Source organism: Armigeres subalbatus, chromosome 1 (genome assembly GCF_024139115.2).
Source record: "Armigeres subalbatus isolate Guangzhou_Male chromosome 1, GZ_Asu_2, whole genome shotgun sequence".
Taxonomy (NCBI): domain Eukaryota; kingdom Metazoa; phylum Arthropoda; class Insecta; order Diptera; family Culicidae; genus Armigeres; species Armigeres subalbatus.
In genome coordinates this window covers 204,693,014-204,710,145 of record NC_085139.1, presented here as the reverse complement: position 1 = coordinate 204,710,145, position 17,132 = coordinate 204,693,014, and the positions used below count along the sequence as shown (strand labels likewise).

The window sequence follows — 17,132 nt, the reverse complement described above, 5'->3', positions numbered from 1 at the left end:
AGCCTTAAAGCACGTGAGGACCGAAAACCGATCAAATTTTCCCTCGGTTTGATACTGATTTAATCTCGATTTTGTTCAGCTGGATTTATTAATTATTTTTTATCGTTATTTACAGTGGATGATTTCCAAATATTCATAATTAAGATTCCCCCAGACCTAAGCGATTTCATCGCCGCGACGGCGACAACAAGTCGCCGCGATTCTATCGTTGGGTCGCTGCAGGCAATGTTCTATTTACGCTTCCATACCAACGACGACAGAATCGCTGTCTCCAAGCGATAGAATCGCACCGCGACTGTCGCGTCGCGTGTGTTTGGGGGAACCTTTAATCAGAAATACTTTGAATGATTCTTAATGTTCCGAAAAGTATCAAACGGTTCAACAATATGTATGTGGTTAAGCAGATTTGTAAAAATAGAATTATCTACTTCGCAAGAAAAAAATCGAAAGTAAACTTAATCTGGAAATTAGAATGTCTGTCCCTGCGCTTCAGTCATTGACGTTGAGGCGTGACCTGATTTTCAGGATATACTTGCCTGCCAAGTTACCGAATCCATGAAATTGACCAAATTTTAATGCCCTCGGAATAAGCAGAAAAAAATCGTTGAAATGAAAGCGTATGAAAAAATCTCCCGTTGTCATTAACTGTTAAAAACCTTAAGAAAAGTCGATCCATGCAATATCCATAACGGCATAGATAGCATTATTCTAAAAGCAACTCTAATAACATAACGGATGGGTTTCGTCCACTTTCTCCGTATTTGGTTTTAGCTTCCTGCCTAAAATGTTGAATTTGTTTGGAGCTCTTTGAAAGAATCAATGAAAAACGGGACAAATTGAGGTTTTTGTTGATTACGACGGGACAGCACAATAAGGTCTAAAAATGGTCACCCTACATAGGGAGAATGACGGCTTTGGCAGGTTTTGTTCTATTATTGGCAGGGGGGTGTTTTATGACTGACTAGGCTCAAATTTAGCCTAAACATTCTTTGCATATCAAAGAATATTGTGGCCAAATTTCATAAAATTTGGTCGACAAAAACCCTCCTGACAATAATATAACAAAACCTGCCAAAGCCGTCTTTCCCCCTATATTAAATGAACTGATTCCAAAATTTGATGATTGTAGCTAGAAAATTCAATTTTTAATGACTTGTTAAAGTTCAATCAAAGTTAATTGCCTATTTCCGGGGATTAAACCACCCGACTTGGACGTTAATTTACAATGTTATGAAAACTCATATGTGAATATGTACGTTATTTGGAAGATACTGATTTGGAAAATGTATTGGAGGTAACCACTTTCCCTTTCGATGGGACTCGAACCCATGACCCTACAGTACGCTAGACTGGTGCTTTAACCAACTAAGCTACGAAAGACCTCCGTCGGCCTTCGGAACCTAGCGGCTACTGAACGAGCTCGAGATTCCCAAATTGGACGCATAGTCAAATCACTCGCAATCCATTTTTCAAGCCAATACTTCCACATGTGTATAGTACACGTCCACATTAGAGGAGCGTGAGTATTTAGAATGTCTGGCGGCTATACACATTCTTCATCAGCAACGGTACTGATCAAGTGAGGTTGTGTAAGCATTTTCCAGTCGGTCGTCAAGCTCAGACCCGACCGCATTGCGTAGGCAAGAGCACGCAACTCAGGTTCAGTTCAATCAAAGTTAATTGCCTATTTCCGGGGATTAAACCACCCGACTTGGACGTTAATTTACAATGTTATGGAAACTCATATGTGAATATGTACGTTATGTGGAAGATATTGGGTCGTATGAATAAAAAGTAGCAAAACTCAACGCTTGTAGTAACTACTCAAAAATAAAGTCCACAGAGAAAACTACATGTTTGATATGAATAAAAACATTTTCGAACTTATGGCATTTGCTACATTCGAACTTAGACTTTACTATAGTTTACTACCATTTACTACACGGAGAAACGTCAAAACAAAATAGACCCCATGATGACGATGATGATTTCATCATTTTTTTGCGGCTAATCAACAAAAGACATTGGACTTCTATTTTCAAGAACAAAGCCGATTCGCTTCGATTCTGATGAATAATCTGCATTTGAAACATGAGTAGCAACATCTTGAGGAGACTACAAGAAATCAGTAGTAAACTCGTGTTTTATTCATACCGAATCAGTTGTTTGTAGTATGTTCGAAATGTGTAGTGTAGTAAAGTCTCTTTTATTCATACGAACATGCTCCACAAGTGCCGTTTACTACTGAAAATGTAGTAAAGTTGAACTTACTACTTTTTATTCATACGACCCATTGATTTGAAAAATGTATTGGAGGTAACCACTTTCCCTTCGATGGGACTCGAACCCATGACCCTACCGAGTCCCATCGAAGGGAAAGTGGTTACCTCCAATACATTTTTCAAATCAATATCTTCCACATAACGTACATATTCACATATGAGTTTCCATAACATTGTAAATTAACGTCCAAGTCGGGTGGTTTAATCCCCGGAAATAGGCAATTAACTTTGATTGAACTGAACCTGAGTTGCGTGCTCTTGCCTTCGCAATGCGGTCGGGTCTGAGCTTGACGACCGACTGGAAAATGCTTACACAACCTCACTTGATCAGTACCGTTGCTGATGAAGAATGTGTATAGCCGCCAGACATTCTAAATACTCACGCTCCTCTAATGTGGACGTGTACAATACACATGTGGAAGTATTGGCTTGAGAAATGGATTGCGAGTGATTTGACTATGCGTCCAATTTGGGAATCTCGAGCTCGTTCAGTAGCCGCTAGGTTGCGAAGGCCGACGGAGGTCCTTCGTAGCTTAGTTGGTTAAAGCACCAGTCTAGCGTACTGTAGGGTCATGGGTTCGAGTTCCATCGAAGGGAAAGTGGTTACCTCCAATACATTTTTCAAATCAATATCTTCCACATAACGTACATAGGGTTTCTTACCCCATTCCCGGCCTAACATGCGTACGACTGCATTATTTAATTGATATTTATGACAGAAAGCAACTTTTTCTGAAATTTGTAGGCTGTATAATACTGCATTGGGGTTCACTTCTGCTTAAAAAATAGCTATTCGTGCTAAATATCGTTCAAAGAAGCTTTTATTTGATTTAAATTAACGAGGTGCAGCACTCATTTCAGTCATAGCGATTCCCAATCCGTAGTGTTACCAGACGTACTCTTTTAAGAGTACATGTACTCTTTTTGAAGCAGAAAAATTACGTTCTCTTCTTTTTCTGAGAAAAGGGTTATATGTACTCTTTTTGAATATTTTTAGTACCAATTAGATTTTTAAACTAAACATTGTTTATCCAATTGCCTTAGTTTGTACAAATTAAGTTTGTACATAAACTGTGTATGTCACGATTTGAATTGAACGAATTTAGTATTTTCATGATATTTAAATTGTTTAACTGTCCCTGAGTACGGTGATATTTGAGATAAATCGACAGTTTTTTTTAGAAATTAGATATCAAAAATTTGGAAACACGTTAAATTAAATCAAATCATCATCACATCAAATATGACACAAACCATAAAACCTAATTACAAACTCCAAGCTGGACCGAGAACAATGTCTAACCATAAATGAGAATTGGGAACATCATTTAAACGTTCGTTCTCATACTACAGACTGCTTTCATTCAAGCTTTTAAACCTATTCCTCAGATATCAGACAGTTTCAAACACCCTTTTTCCTATGAAGAGTTGATCTTTTTAATTTGTAAATATTAGATAGTTTCATTGGGTTTTATTCCATGAATAGTTCTTCTACTCCTTCACTTACAGTTAAAAATTCTGACAATTACACGCTACGGAAAGATTTGAACTCATATTTTTGTGTTCAATAGCCTCTGAATTTACATCCAACTTTTTCTTGTGCGCAATATTCAATGCAAGCTCCATAATAAAGACACCCTGTAATTTAAAAAAGTGATGGAAAATTGAGTTAAATCAAACGGAGCCTTTTTGCTACATCATATATGCTGTAACATTTTTATACTGTGATAGTTGACACCGAGTTTAACACAACTCACTATTTTGTCACAATAACTGTCGCTGTTAATTTTGTTGATTTCATAAACATTTAGCGTTACAAGTTCGTCCTACAAAATATAAAATATATATACCGTTTTGACTAAAATCCCGAACATGTTTCATATTCCAAACACTGCGTTATAGCATTCCAGAATTCAAAATTTCATCGATTTTCCGTACGGATGACCAAGATTACATTCAAATGTAACACCCTTCCCATGAAAAGAACCACTCGAATAATGATAAAATTGCCATTTAAATCCAGGTATTCTGATTTTAGTCAAAACAGAACAATATTGCACTTGAATTGTAAATTTTAAAAAAAAAAATCATGGATTGTACTCTTTTGTACTCTATTTTCCCTTTTTGTTAATGTACTCTTTTTAGTCAAACCAAATCTGGTAACACTACCAATCCGGCATACAAAAAACCAATTCCCGGCCTAAGCAAAATTTCACTCAATCTCTCAACATTTTACTCTCATTCTCTCTCGGGACGGTAGAAAATGCGATGTAAACAAAAATATGCACGTTCCACGACAACAAGATGCCAGATGGTATTATTCATAATCATTTTTATCGGGACGGTAGAAAATGCGATGTAAACAAAAATATGCACGTTCCACGACAACAAGATGCCAGATGGTATTATTCATAATCATTTTTAGAAGATACATAAACTCATCCAAATTTCTTCCAAATACTTTAAAACAATATTTATTTCACCTTTTAAAATCGAGAGAACTATAAATAACATGACAACGTCAACATATTAGACAATTTTCCTATTAACGATGAAGGATCATTTTATAATCCTGGCCTTTTGGCAGCACGGTGCGGCTAGGAAGTTCTTGGGCCGAGGTGAATTTTTGTTCGGTTTGTGAATACATTTTAAAATGTATTCTAGTATGTTTAAATAAGTTCTAGTGAAACGAACAAATAAGAATAATTGAAGTGCGGGTGTTTAGAATTATGGTGTGGTGATTAACAGCTTCATGCAATGGTTGTATCGAGCACTGTGACGATTTTCAGGTAGGTGTTTATTCGATAATACCGTTTTGTAAAAGTGGAAAGAATCACTCCGGCTCAGTGGTGTGGCATCGGAGAGTGAAATTTTGAATTCTACATTTTTATTTTCTACAATTGAATCAATTAGGAGTAAAACAAGTGATAGAAAAATATTGAGTATTGTGAAAAATAAATGGGAGACTTTTTAAAAATTATCAACCATAAACCTACGACTTCCAAACAGTTTAAATCATTAGTTTTCTGTGCAGTGAGCCGGGAACCGGGTCCATAGGCCCAAGTAGTGATTTACCCTATTCACATATGAGTTTTCATAACATTGTAAATTAACGTCCAAGTCGGGTGGTTTAATCCCCGGAAATAGGCAATTAACTTTGATTGAACTGAAATAAAATAAGTTAAAAAAAAAAAAAAGTTGGTGCTATCTACATCGATTTCACAAAAGCATTCGACAGAGTACCGCATTCTTTGGCAATGAAGAAACTAAATAGAATGGATTTTCATAGTTGGCTGACTTGCTGGATCCTGTCCTACCTAACTGAGCGCAGCGCATATCCCAAGTAACAATTTCCATGCTTCTTGGATTTATCTAATTCTTATTGCGGACTTATGACAGCAATCACCAAGCTGATGGCTCAGTTTTAATGGCGCTCTTATTGCTATCAATAAACTTCTCATAAATCTGCTGAAAAAACTTCAAACGTCAAATGTCTATTGCACATATGAACAGATCTATGGTAGTGATGAAGATCGTAATAAATCCAATTTTCAACGCTCGAATAAAGCTACAATTTTTGGACATAATGTGGTCAAATGAATTACCCCCATAAGAATGTTTGTATTGCGAAGAGTTTATGACGGTGTTTTATAAAAGCAAAATTTTTCTGATAAAATTCCAGGATGGCCATATTGAAAACGGAAAAACATTTCGCAGTCAGTGAAATATATCACTGAAATGCATGATTTAACGAAATTTTAACCGCTTGTTATACTTTTTCCGATAAATAATTTTATCGGAAAAAGTATTTTATTTGGGCAAAAATACTAATCGATTTAGTGGACATCCTAGATGTTGTGGCAATCAATATTTTCGATTAATTTCCCTGAACTACGTTATATGGCCGGCGCGTGGTGTTCAACCTTATTTTTTTTCACAACATTTGACCATAAAATCGGAAGCGCACTTCTTTTTAATGGTGCTGAATCGAAACAATCTGAAATAAAATGTTATTTTGTTGTCATCATCATAATTTTCATCAACAATCCATTTTGTTATTATTTTTCTGCAAAGATTTGTTTCTCTTTTTTTAAAGCAACATTTTGACAGCTGCCGTAGCCAATTTCCCTTTTTGCGGGTGGTTTAAAAGAGTTTCTAAATGCTCTTATAATAGGTTTATAGTGGTTATCTGGAGAGGCCACTTGGCAATATCTTACTCTTATAATGGTCATCAGAAGGTTGCCTTGTATTACTCGGTTTTATTGTTAGATCTTATAAATTGATCTTGAAAACCATTCTTAGAGCGGAATAAAACTTAAAATGTTACTTGGGATGTACGCATCGATGGAACGAGATCGGATCCTTTCCACATCACATCAGGCGTGCCTCAAGGTAGTCACCTCGGTCCACTTCTTTTTGTGTTATTCGTCAACGACCTCTGCGATGCGATAAAATCTACCAAGCAGATGTTTGCAGACGATTTGAAATTTTATCGAATTATTTCATCATTGGTTGAATGCTGTGCCATCCAAGCCAATATCGATGCTCTGCTCAACTGGTGCACGCTAAATGGAATGGAAGTTAATATCCGCAAATGTAATGTCATCACTTTCAATCGAACAAGGAGTACAACCATCTTTGACTATAGGATATCAACAGAAAGCATCGATCGCGTAAACACCATCAAGGATCTCGGCGTTCTGCTGGATGATAAGCTAAACTTTACCCTTAACTTCAACGACCGCCAAGGCGTACGCGGTGCTTGGTTTTAACGGAATACCCAGCAATTTGAAGATGTTTACTGTCTAAAAACGCTCTACTGTGCTCTGGTACTTAGCGTACTCTAATATGGTGTTCTCGTATGAGCGCCTTATCATGCGGTGCAAATCGAGCGCATCGAACGAATACAACGCAACTTTATTCGATTTGCCCTTCGCTTGCTGCCGTGGAATGACCCTGTTCGACTGCCACCCTATGAAAATCGTTGCATTCTTATTAATTTGCCGACTTTGACTAGCAGGAGAACATTGCTACAACGCCTGTTTTTGTTCGACATACTGTGTAACAACGTAGATTGCCCGATGCTTTTGAACAGCATTAATTTGAACGTCCCCGCCAGAATGACTCGCCAAACCGATTTTATTCGCTTACCTATGCATCACACTCTATTTGGGCAGAATAATCCGTTAGATGTCTGTTGTCGACGTTTCAACGGAGTGTCTTTTAATTTCGATTTTAATTTGACAAAATGTATGTTTAGAAATAAGATTAGTTAGTAATGATACCTGTCTGTACGACTTTTAAATCGAAGACTAGTAAATAAATAAATAAATAAATAAATAAAAAATATCTATGAATGCTCATATTTTGATCCATTTTATTCTGCCACAACTGGCATTTATACGTAGATAATTCTTGACGATCACCAAGAGTATGAATTAAAATTTCCTTAATGTTATCGAAATCTTGTGGATTGCCTGCAAGGCATAGGATGTCTTTTGCTTTCCCACTTATCTTAGCCGTCACATACATTGTGTATAATTCCGGTGCAACTTTATTCTTGAATAGATTTAAAGTATTTTCTGCCGTGGTAAGCCACGCGGACAGTTGTTTTCTGTTGCCTTCGAAAGGCTGAAGAGATTTAATGGGACCGGGAATTTTGAAGAAATCCCCGATTTTAACATCGCCTGTGTTTTCGGTTTGTGAATTACTGCTGGCGGCTGCAGTTGAATTCTGTTCTAATTGAATTTGCCTCTCTTGAAGACTGACAATAGCAGTCATCATTTGAGCGAGCTTATTAGAGATTTCTTCCATATCAGGTGAGGTTGTATTAAACTCGTCCTCAGAAGAATCTGAAAAGATAAGCACAAATTTTCTTTTGCGATGAATTTTTGGCATGCGATACGGTTCGCTGCGCGACTCAACGTACCTGACCTATACGATTATGCAACAAGAGCTGTTAATGTGAATGAAGTTCAACTAATGTTGTCTCTGATTTCTGATGTCTCTGATTTCACAGACGCAAGTAACACTTTTTACTTTAAAATGAATAAAGGGTTCTACTTACGGTTTCTAGTCGTGGTGGCTCGATGAAAAACGTTGGCGGTGCACCGCGTGTCCTAGTGGCGGGGGGTCCTCTAATCACGTCAACGGGTACCATTTCAAATTGGTTCAATTTATTCTACTGTTTTTTCACTAAGATCACTTTTTTCACTGGCCTAACCGGCTGCGCCAAGTATAGTAACGAGTGTTACCGAATCATAAAAAATAATTTACTAATCAAAATTAATCAATTATTATTATGAAATAAATAAAATAATTATTGAATTGTCAAATCACATAAAAAATAAACCTGTCAAATTACGTTAATTTTAATCCAAGCTTGATACAAAGTATTTTTTTTCCGGATCAATTACCCTTCGATTAATTTTCAATACCTTCTGGAGCAAAATTACTTTTTTTGAGTTAAAAGTGAAACATCGCAAGTTGTCTCGCGTTCGATAATAGAGATGTGAGTATGGTTGTACCAACACTGACTATAAGTTGAAAACCAAAACAGTTACCACGCCTTATTATATACCGGATCACGATAGATACATTATAAGGTTATTCATTGATAAGTAACTTCAAGGAACTTGAGAAAACATCCAGTTATCCATTCAAGAGCTCTTGAAGCCTAAACGATACAACACCTTCCATAATCGCATGAATGCATAATTCATTCTTCCCTCGAGCTCACGTCTCCTAACGCCATATGCGAATGATGCTTCCGTATGCTTAGTCTTTTTATCCACAGCTCCACGACCATCAGTGGGGCAAATTCTACAAAAGAACCCAACGAAGTCTCACAGGAGAGTGGAAACGAAAAAAAAACCTCTTGAACCCAGATCCCTTGACGACGACGACGCCAGTACAGTTTTCCCCAACCGTTTCGTTGCGAGAGAGAGCTTTCGTGTAAAAGTGCCAACAAGCGTGTCGGCTTGTCTGCACTCGACTTCCTGCTCTTTTCCCTCAACTGAGGCACGCCGCTCGGCGGTGTGGCTTCCTCGAGGGCACGTTTGCTGCCATATTAGCAGCAGCAGCGCATAAGAAAAGCGTAAGAGAGTTCTCACACTAGCCCTAAGCAGCCGGCAGCCAGCAAGCAGCAAAGTGGCAGAAGTTGCACATGATTTATTGCTTCCTTTACAACAACAGACCGACGGACGCGACGAAAGCACAAGGCAAAGGACGACACGCGTGTGTTGTTTTTAACTCGTATCTACCCGGCGTCCTAAAATTAGGACAAAATTAAACATTCAATGTTCAAGTGTTTTAGAATGGATTCGCAATTAGTACGCTTTGGACATAAATGACGTTTACTGTTTCATTATCCTGAATAAGTTTGATATCTCAAGTTTATAAACCAAAAATAAATACGTAGTTCTCTTGAACTGTTTGCCGTTAGGGCATTAATGGGTTGCGTCGCTTCCGGCCTGCGTTGAGTTGTGCAGGGATGCAAAACACACACACCGGGTTATCCCTACCCCTTCCGCTTGTTTTTGTGCAGTGCAGCAGCTTAAAAGAAGTTAAACATCCCCAAATCGAAGCTGACAGGCCACGTTGAGAAAGACAGCCTTGGCGGCGACGACAACAACGACGGATGATTGAAAGCTTTTTGTCGAAACGCACCGGCACAGTATAGCGTGGCAGCGTCATCAACATTGTCATGTTTGAACTTTGAGGCACGTTTTGAGCCTAGTTTTAGTCACCATGTCACCGACACACCGCACGAACTAATAAGCGCCGTTTTTGCTTCTCCTTTCTGTTTAATTTTCAGACGTTTCAACGTTTCAGCCGGATTTTGCAGAGCCAATAATCAACATATCGGTGGCTATCGGGCGGGATGCCACATTCACCTGTCACGTACGGCATCTGGGAGGTTACCGGGTGAGTTTCATTTTATCGCTTGTGTGCAAATAATCTGATGATCAGAGACTGATTCGCCGTCGTGAGGAAGATTGATGCTACAAATTAGCGGACTTGTGTCTGTGGAGCACAAATAGGTTGAAATGATGGTACAACGTCTGGCGGAAATGACTTTAGACTTACTTACTTACTTATGGATCCTGTACACCTCCGGTGGTGCAAAGGGCCGACTTGAAAGATCTCCATCCTGAGCGATGCCCGGCTATCGCTTTAACCTGTTGCCAGGTTAGATTTCGGTCGACTTCTTTTATTTCTTTATTGAGGCTTCGCCGCCATGAGCCTCTGGGTCTGCCTCTGCTGCGATGTCCCGCTGGGTTCCAGTCTAATGCTTGCTTACAGATTTCGTTTCCGCCCCTACGTAGAGTGTGGCCGACCCAGCCCCACTTCCGATCCTGAATTTCTGTTGTTATCGGCCTCTGGTGACAACGACGATGGAGCTCGTTGTTTGAGATCCAGTTGTGAGGCCACCAGGCCCGAATTATATACCGCAGGCATCTGTTAATGAACACCTGCAGCCGTTGAGTGTTCTCCACTGATACACACCATGTTTCGCTAGCGTATAACAGCACACATTTCACGTTAGAGTTGAAAATTCGTATTTTGGTGCGTTCACTTATCTGCCTGTTTTCCAGATATTTCTTAAACTCGCAAAGGCAGCCCTTGCTTTCTTGATCCGTGCGCCTATGTCGATCTTGGTACCGCCGTCTTACGCCATTTGGCTACCAAGATATTGGAAGCTTTCAACATTCTCCACTGGTTGCCCGGCTACTGTGAAACTGGAAGGAGTCACCGTGTTTACATCCAACGATTTGGTTTTGTTGACGTTGATGACTAAACCTGCCGAGGAGGAGCGATCGGCAAGGTCGTTGAGCTTACTCTGCATATCAGAGCGCCGTTGCGCGAGGAGTGCAACGTCATCCGCCAATTCGAAGTCGTTTAGGTGCTCCATGGTTATAGGCTGCCATAACAGCCCGCGGTTTGGTTCACGGTCAATCGCATCTACCAGAATCTCATCGATTACGATGAGGAACAGTAACGGTGATAGAATACATCCTTGCCTCACACCAGCTACGACCCGGATAGGGTCGGACAGGACCCCATTGTGCAGCACTCTACACGAAAAGGCCTCGTACTGTGCTTCGATGAGGCCGATGATTTTCTCAGGACCCCCTTGCGTCTCAGGGCGCCCCACATATTCTCGTGATTGAGACGGCCGAAAGCTTTTTCGTAGTCAATGAATACCAAGTAAAGGGACTCTTGGAATTCGTTGACCTGCTCCAGAATGATGCGGAGCGTGACAATATGGTCCACACAGGATCTTCCGGCACGGAATCCGGCTTGCTGCTGCCGGAGAGTCGCATCGATCTTCTCCTGAATCCGGGCTAGGATAATTTTGCACAGAACTTTGAGAACGGTACACAGCAACATAATGCCTCGCCAGTTATCGCATACAGTCAGGTCACCCTTCTTGGGCACCTTCACTAAGATACCTTGCATCCAGTCGACCGGGAAAGTTGCGGTGTCCCAGATATTACGAAATAAACGATGCAGTAGTTGAGCGGATGTCATGGGGTCAGCTTTGAGCATCTCGGCTGATATGCGGTCGACCCTGGGGCTTTATTCGATTTCATGCTTTGGATGGCTGTTTGAATCTCTAGCAGTGATGGAGCTTCGGTATTGACACGTGTTATACGTCGGATCCTAGGCAGATCATGCCGAGGTGGTGATGGCCTGGTTGGCACTTGAAAAAGTTGTTCGAAGTGCTCGAACCAGCGTTTCAGCTGGTCAGTTGGGTCGGTCAATAACTGATCATTCGCGTCTTTCACAGGCATCGTTGCATTCATCTTCGCCCCGCTTAAGCGTCGTGAGATATCGTAGAGGAGGCGAATGTCCCCGGTTGCGGCGGCTCTCTCTCCTTCGTCGGCCAGAGAGTCTGCCCACGCTCGCTTGTCCCGTCGACATGAGCGTTTTACTTCCTTCTCAAGAGCCGTGTATCGTTGACGGGCTAAGACTTTGGCTCCTCTGGTTTTCGATCGCTCTATCGCGGCTTTGGCTTCTCTTCGCTCCTCTATCTTCCTCCAGGTCTCATCGGTGATCCATTGTTTTCTCTGGGTGCGTAGTTCGCCCAGATTGTTCTCGCTGGTGGCGATGAAGGCTTTTTGATGGCGGTCCATTAGTCTTCCACGCTGCCACCTTGCGGAATATCTGCAGCACGCGTCTCCAGTTCTTCAACGAAGGACCGTTTCACCGTGGCATCTTCCAGTCGGCGTGTGTTGAATCGTCGTCCAACTCTTTCCTCCTGCCGACGAATCCACGCAATGCGCAGGCGTATTTCGCCGATGAGGAGGTGATGATCAGACGCGATATCGGCACTACGTTTATTCCGTACATCAAGAAGGCTCCGTTTCCATTTTCGGCTGATGCAGATGTGGTCGATTTGATTTTCTGTAAAGCCGTCACGGGAGACCCACGTGACCTCCCCCGATCACCATGTCGTTATTACCACAAAATTCTGCGAACAGCTCTCCGTTTTCGCTCATTTCTCCGAGACCATGGCGTCCCATAATGCGCTCATGGTTCGAGTTGTCGGATCCGATCTTCGCATTGAAGTCGCCCAAACAGATCTTGATATCACCCTTCGGAATTCTATCTACGACGGCATTGAGTTGACTGTAGAAGTTCTCTTTGTCTTGCAGATCGGCAGCATCGGTTGGCGGATAACATTGGATTATAGTAAGGTTTCGGACCCGTGTTCTAAATCTGGCAACGATTATCCTTTCACTTATAGGTTCCCACTTCATAAGCGCAGAGTGTGCCTGAGCGCTTAGTAGGAAGCCAACTCCGCGATGCCGGGGAGCGTGTTCACCTCGTAAACCAGAGTATAGCAGAACTTGTCCCGACGGCGTTCTGTGTTCTACAAAGTTTGGCCAACGGACTTCACTCAGTCCCAGGATCTCAAGCTTCATGCGGCGTGCCTCATTGGCAAGTTGTGCCAATTTACCCTGCTGGGCTAGGGTTAAAACGTTCCATGTTCCTATTCGTGTCCGTTGTTTCGCGCTAAGAGTCGTCGCCGTAAAATCAGTCCGTATTATTTCATTATCGGATTCTCGAACAAATTGATGTTTCAGTAACAGTAGGAACAGTAGGTTGTTGGCCCAAGGTTCCCTATCCACCGGGATGGGGCTGCCATCTTAGGTATAGCTTCCGGGGGATAGCATTTCATACTCAGCCGCTGGATGCCAGAACAGACGCTGTTGGAGCCGCACCTCCTTGGTGGACAGACGCTCGATCAGTCGGGTCAAATTTGTTTAAAGTCCCTCCCAACACCAGGACTTTAAACAAATTTGACTTTAGAGCTCCAGCAAAATAGAGTATCTGTTCCATTATTAATAACATGCTCCTATATCAATAACATCTGCAAAACAGCTTACTGCTAAAAAATCACAAAAATGGGAACTAAAACAATTTGCTCACCAATTCTTTGCCTTCAAATGGTATTGATTTGTGTACATGGTATGAATTCAAGGAGCAGTTCCCCTACTAGTCCAACCGATAGGAGACCATATTAATAAATCGGATGCCATTTCAGACCACTTCCTTAACCGATTTTCACGCAATGTTGCAATTTAAAGCTTAGTTTAGCTCAGCTTAGTTTAGAGTAGACTGACTGTACATTAGGGTGTCCCAAAAAAAATCGATGTTCGAAAAGTCATGGTGCTCAACCCTGAAATGAAAGATATACCTGTCTGGATAATTTTTGTAGAACAAACCGAATTTCTGAGATTTTTGAAAAATGAGCTTTTTTAGGTAAAAAATCAAATATTGGGTCCTTTCACAATTTTTTTTCAGGGTCACCCATTCGTTTTATATTTTTTTATTTTTCTGCTGATGTTTGCCTTTATCCTCGATGAGTTAGTTTTTGGTATTGTGCGTTTTTACAGTCTGCAGAACTTTTTAAATATCGAAAAATACACATTTTTTTGACGAATTTTCGAAGTTACTTCATCCTAACACAATAAATATTTTTTTCTCGTTTGGAGAAACTTAGATACCACAAAGAGTTATTTATAACGAGTATTTTCTTAAAAAAATATCCAAGAAATGTTGTTCTGGGGCTGAGATATTGCAGTTTTAGTAAATAGTCAAAAAGTGTACAAATTAGATACTTTTTCTTTACATGTTATAATTTCATCAAGATTGCACCAATATTTTAATTGAAATTAAAAAAATCAAAAGCAAATAAATGGGAATATTTTCTAGGTAACATAGCTTTTCTTTCCGATGGAGTTGGTTACCTGAATTACAGGATTTTGTCGGAGTATATGGATGGAGCCAGTTACAAAATGATATCACACCCAACAGTTAATATGTAGCAATATACAAGTAATCAGGTTTACTATGATCTCTTTATTAGTTTTGATTCAATCATAGGATGCTTTTCACGGCATACAAAAAACAAGGCAGGCTCAGCATGTATGTAAACATTTAGTTTGAACGTAAACATGTGTCGTGATTACTATCTTCGCACAAGCTGAACTGAAACGATGCTCTACGGTCTCAGCATGCTTACTTTTGTACTCTAACATGTGGCGTTAAAATTTGCATCACTCTTGAAGTGCCACTTTTCTTACGAGCCTACCTTGTTGTCGGTATACCGTGATGCTTTTGATACGTCATATGACAGTCAAACAATTTGTTTCGTCGTATCAGTTCGACAGCTTTTCCATGAGTTCACTTGAGATATTGAAAAAAAAAACGGAATAAACGTAAAGTAAAAACGTAAAAATCACATCAAGAGTGACGCATATTTTAAAGCCACATGTTAGAGTACAAAAGTAAGCATGCTGAGACCGTAGAGCATCGTTTCAGATCAGCTTGTGCGAAGATAGTAGTGACGACACATGTTTACGTTCAAACTAAATGTTTACATACGTGCTGAGCCTGCCTTGTTTTTTGTATGCCGTGAAAAGCATCCTATGATTGAATCAAAACTAATAAAGAGATCATAGTAAACCTGATTACTTGTATATTGCTACATATTAACTGTTGGGTGTGATATCATTTTATAACTGGCTCCATCCATATACTCCGACAAAATCCTGTAATTCAGGTAACCAACTCCATCGGAAAGAAAAGCTATGTTACCTAGAAAATATTCCCATTTATTTGCTTTTGAATTTTTTTTAATTTAAATTAAAATATTGGTGCAATCTTGATGAAATTATAACATGTAAAGAAAAAGTATCGAATTTGTACACTTTTTGACTATTTACTAAAACTGCAATATCTCAGCCCCAGAACAACATTTCTTGGATATTTTTTTATGAAAATACTCGTTATAAATAACTCTTTGTGGTATCTAAGTTTTTCCAAACGAGAAAAAAATATTTTTTGTGTTGGGATGAAGTAACTGCGAAAATTCGTCAAAAAAATGTGTATTTTTCGATATTTAAAAAGTTCTGCAGACTGTAAAAACGCACAATACCAAAAACTGACTCATGGAGGATATGGGCAAAGATTCACAGAAAAATAAAAAATATATAAAACGAATGGGTGACCCTGAAAAAAAAGGACCCAATATTTGATTTTTTACCTAAAAAGCTCATTTTCAAAAATCGAGAGTTCAGTGCGTGATCTCTCATGTTTCGAACAGCAGAACGACCGCGTTGTTGGACGAATTATTGTGTTCTGCATTGCGTGGCCGGTAATAAAATTAATCAGTTCAGTGCTTGATCTCTCATGTTTCGGACAACAGAACGATCGCGTTGTTGGACGAATTATTGTGTTCTGCATTGCGCGGCCGGTAATAAAATTAATCAGTTCAGTGCGTGATCTCTCATGTTTCGGACAGCAGAACGATCGCGCGGTCGGCCGAATTATTGTGTTCTGCATTGCGCGGCCGGTAATAAAATTAATCAGTTCAGTGCGTGATCTCTCATGTTTCGGACAGCAGAACGATCGCGTTGTTGGACGAATTATTGTGTTCTGCATTGCGCGGCCGGTAATAAAATTAATCAGTTCAGTGCGTGATCTCTCATGTTTCGGACAGCAGAACGATCGCGCGGTCGGCCGAATTATTGTGTTCTGCATTGCGCGGCCGGTAATAAAATTAATCAGTTCAGTGCGTGATCTCTCATGTTTCGGACAGCAGAACGATCGCGTTGTTGGACGAATTATTGTGTTCTGCATTGCGCGGCCGGTAATAAAATTAATCAGTTCAGTGCGTGATCTCTCATGTTTCGGACAGCAGAACGACCACGTGGTCGGCCGAATTATTGTGTTCTGCATTGCGCGGCCGGTAATAAAATTAATCAGTTCAGTGCGTGATCTCTCATGTTTCGGACAGCAGAACGACCGCGTTGTTGGACGAATTATTGTGTTCTGCATTGCGCGGCCGGTAATAATATTAATCAGTTCAGTGCGTGATCTCTCATGTTTTGGACAGCAGAATGATCGCGTGGTCGGCCGAATTATTGTGTTCTGCATTGCGCGGCCGGTAATAAAATTAATCAGTTCAGTGCGTGATCTCTCATGTTTCGGACAGCAGAACGACCGCGTTGTTGGACGAATTATTGTGTTCTGCATTGCGCGGCCGGTAATAAAATTAATCAGTTCAGTGCGTGATCTCTCATGTTTCGGACAGCAGAACGATCGCGTGGTCGGCCGAATTATTGTGTTCTGCATTGCGCGGCCGGTAATAAAATTAATCAGTTCAGTGCGTGATCTCTCATGTTTCGGACAGCAGAACGACCGCGTGGTCGGCCGAATTATTGTGTTCTGCATTGCGCGGCCGGTAATAAAATTAATCAGTTCAGTGCGTGATCTCTCATGTTTCGGACAGCAGAACGACCGCGTTGTTGGACGAATTATTGTGTTCTGCATTGC

The 17,132-nt window shown here is 40.4% G+C and overlaps 1 protein-coding gene across 5 annotated transcripts in view; it reads left to right on the top strand.

The window, feature by feature from the left end:
• Positions 1-17,132, top strand: part of LOC134205695 (lachesin-like) — a 678,152-nt gene that overhangs the window by 421,719 nt on the left and 239,301 nt on the right. For all 5 annotated transcript variants that reach the window (XM_062681222.1, XM_062681220.1, XM_062681221.1 and 2 more), the window contains one exon: positions 10,099-10,208. In XM_062681222.1, the coding sequence (XP_062537206.1) occupies positions 10,099-10,208 (110 nt within the window). The remainder of the gene's footprint in view (positions 1-10,098; positions 10,209-17,132) is intronic.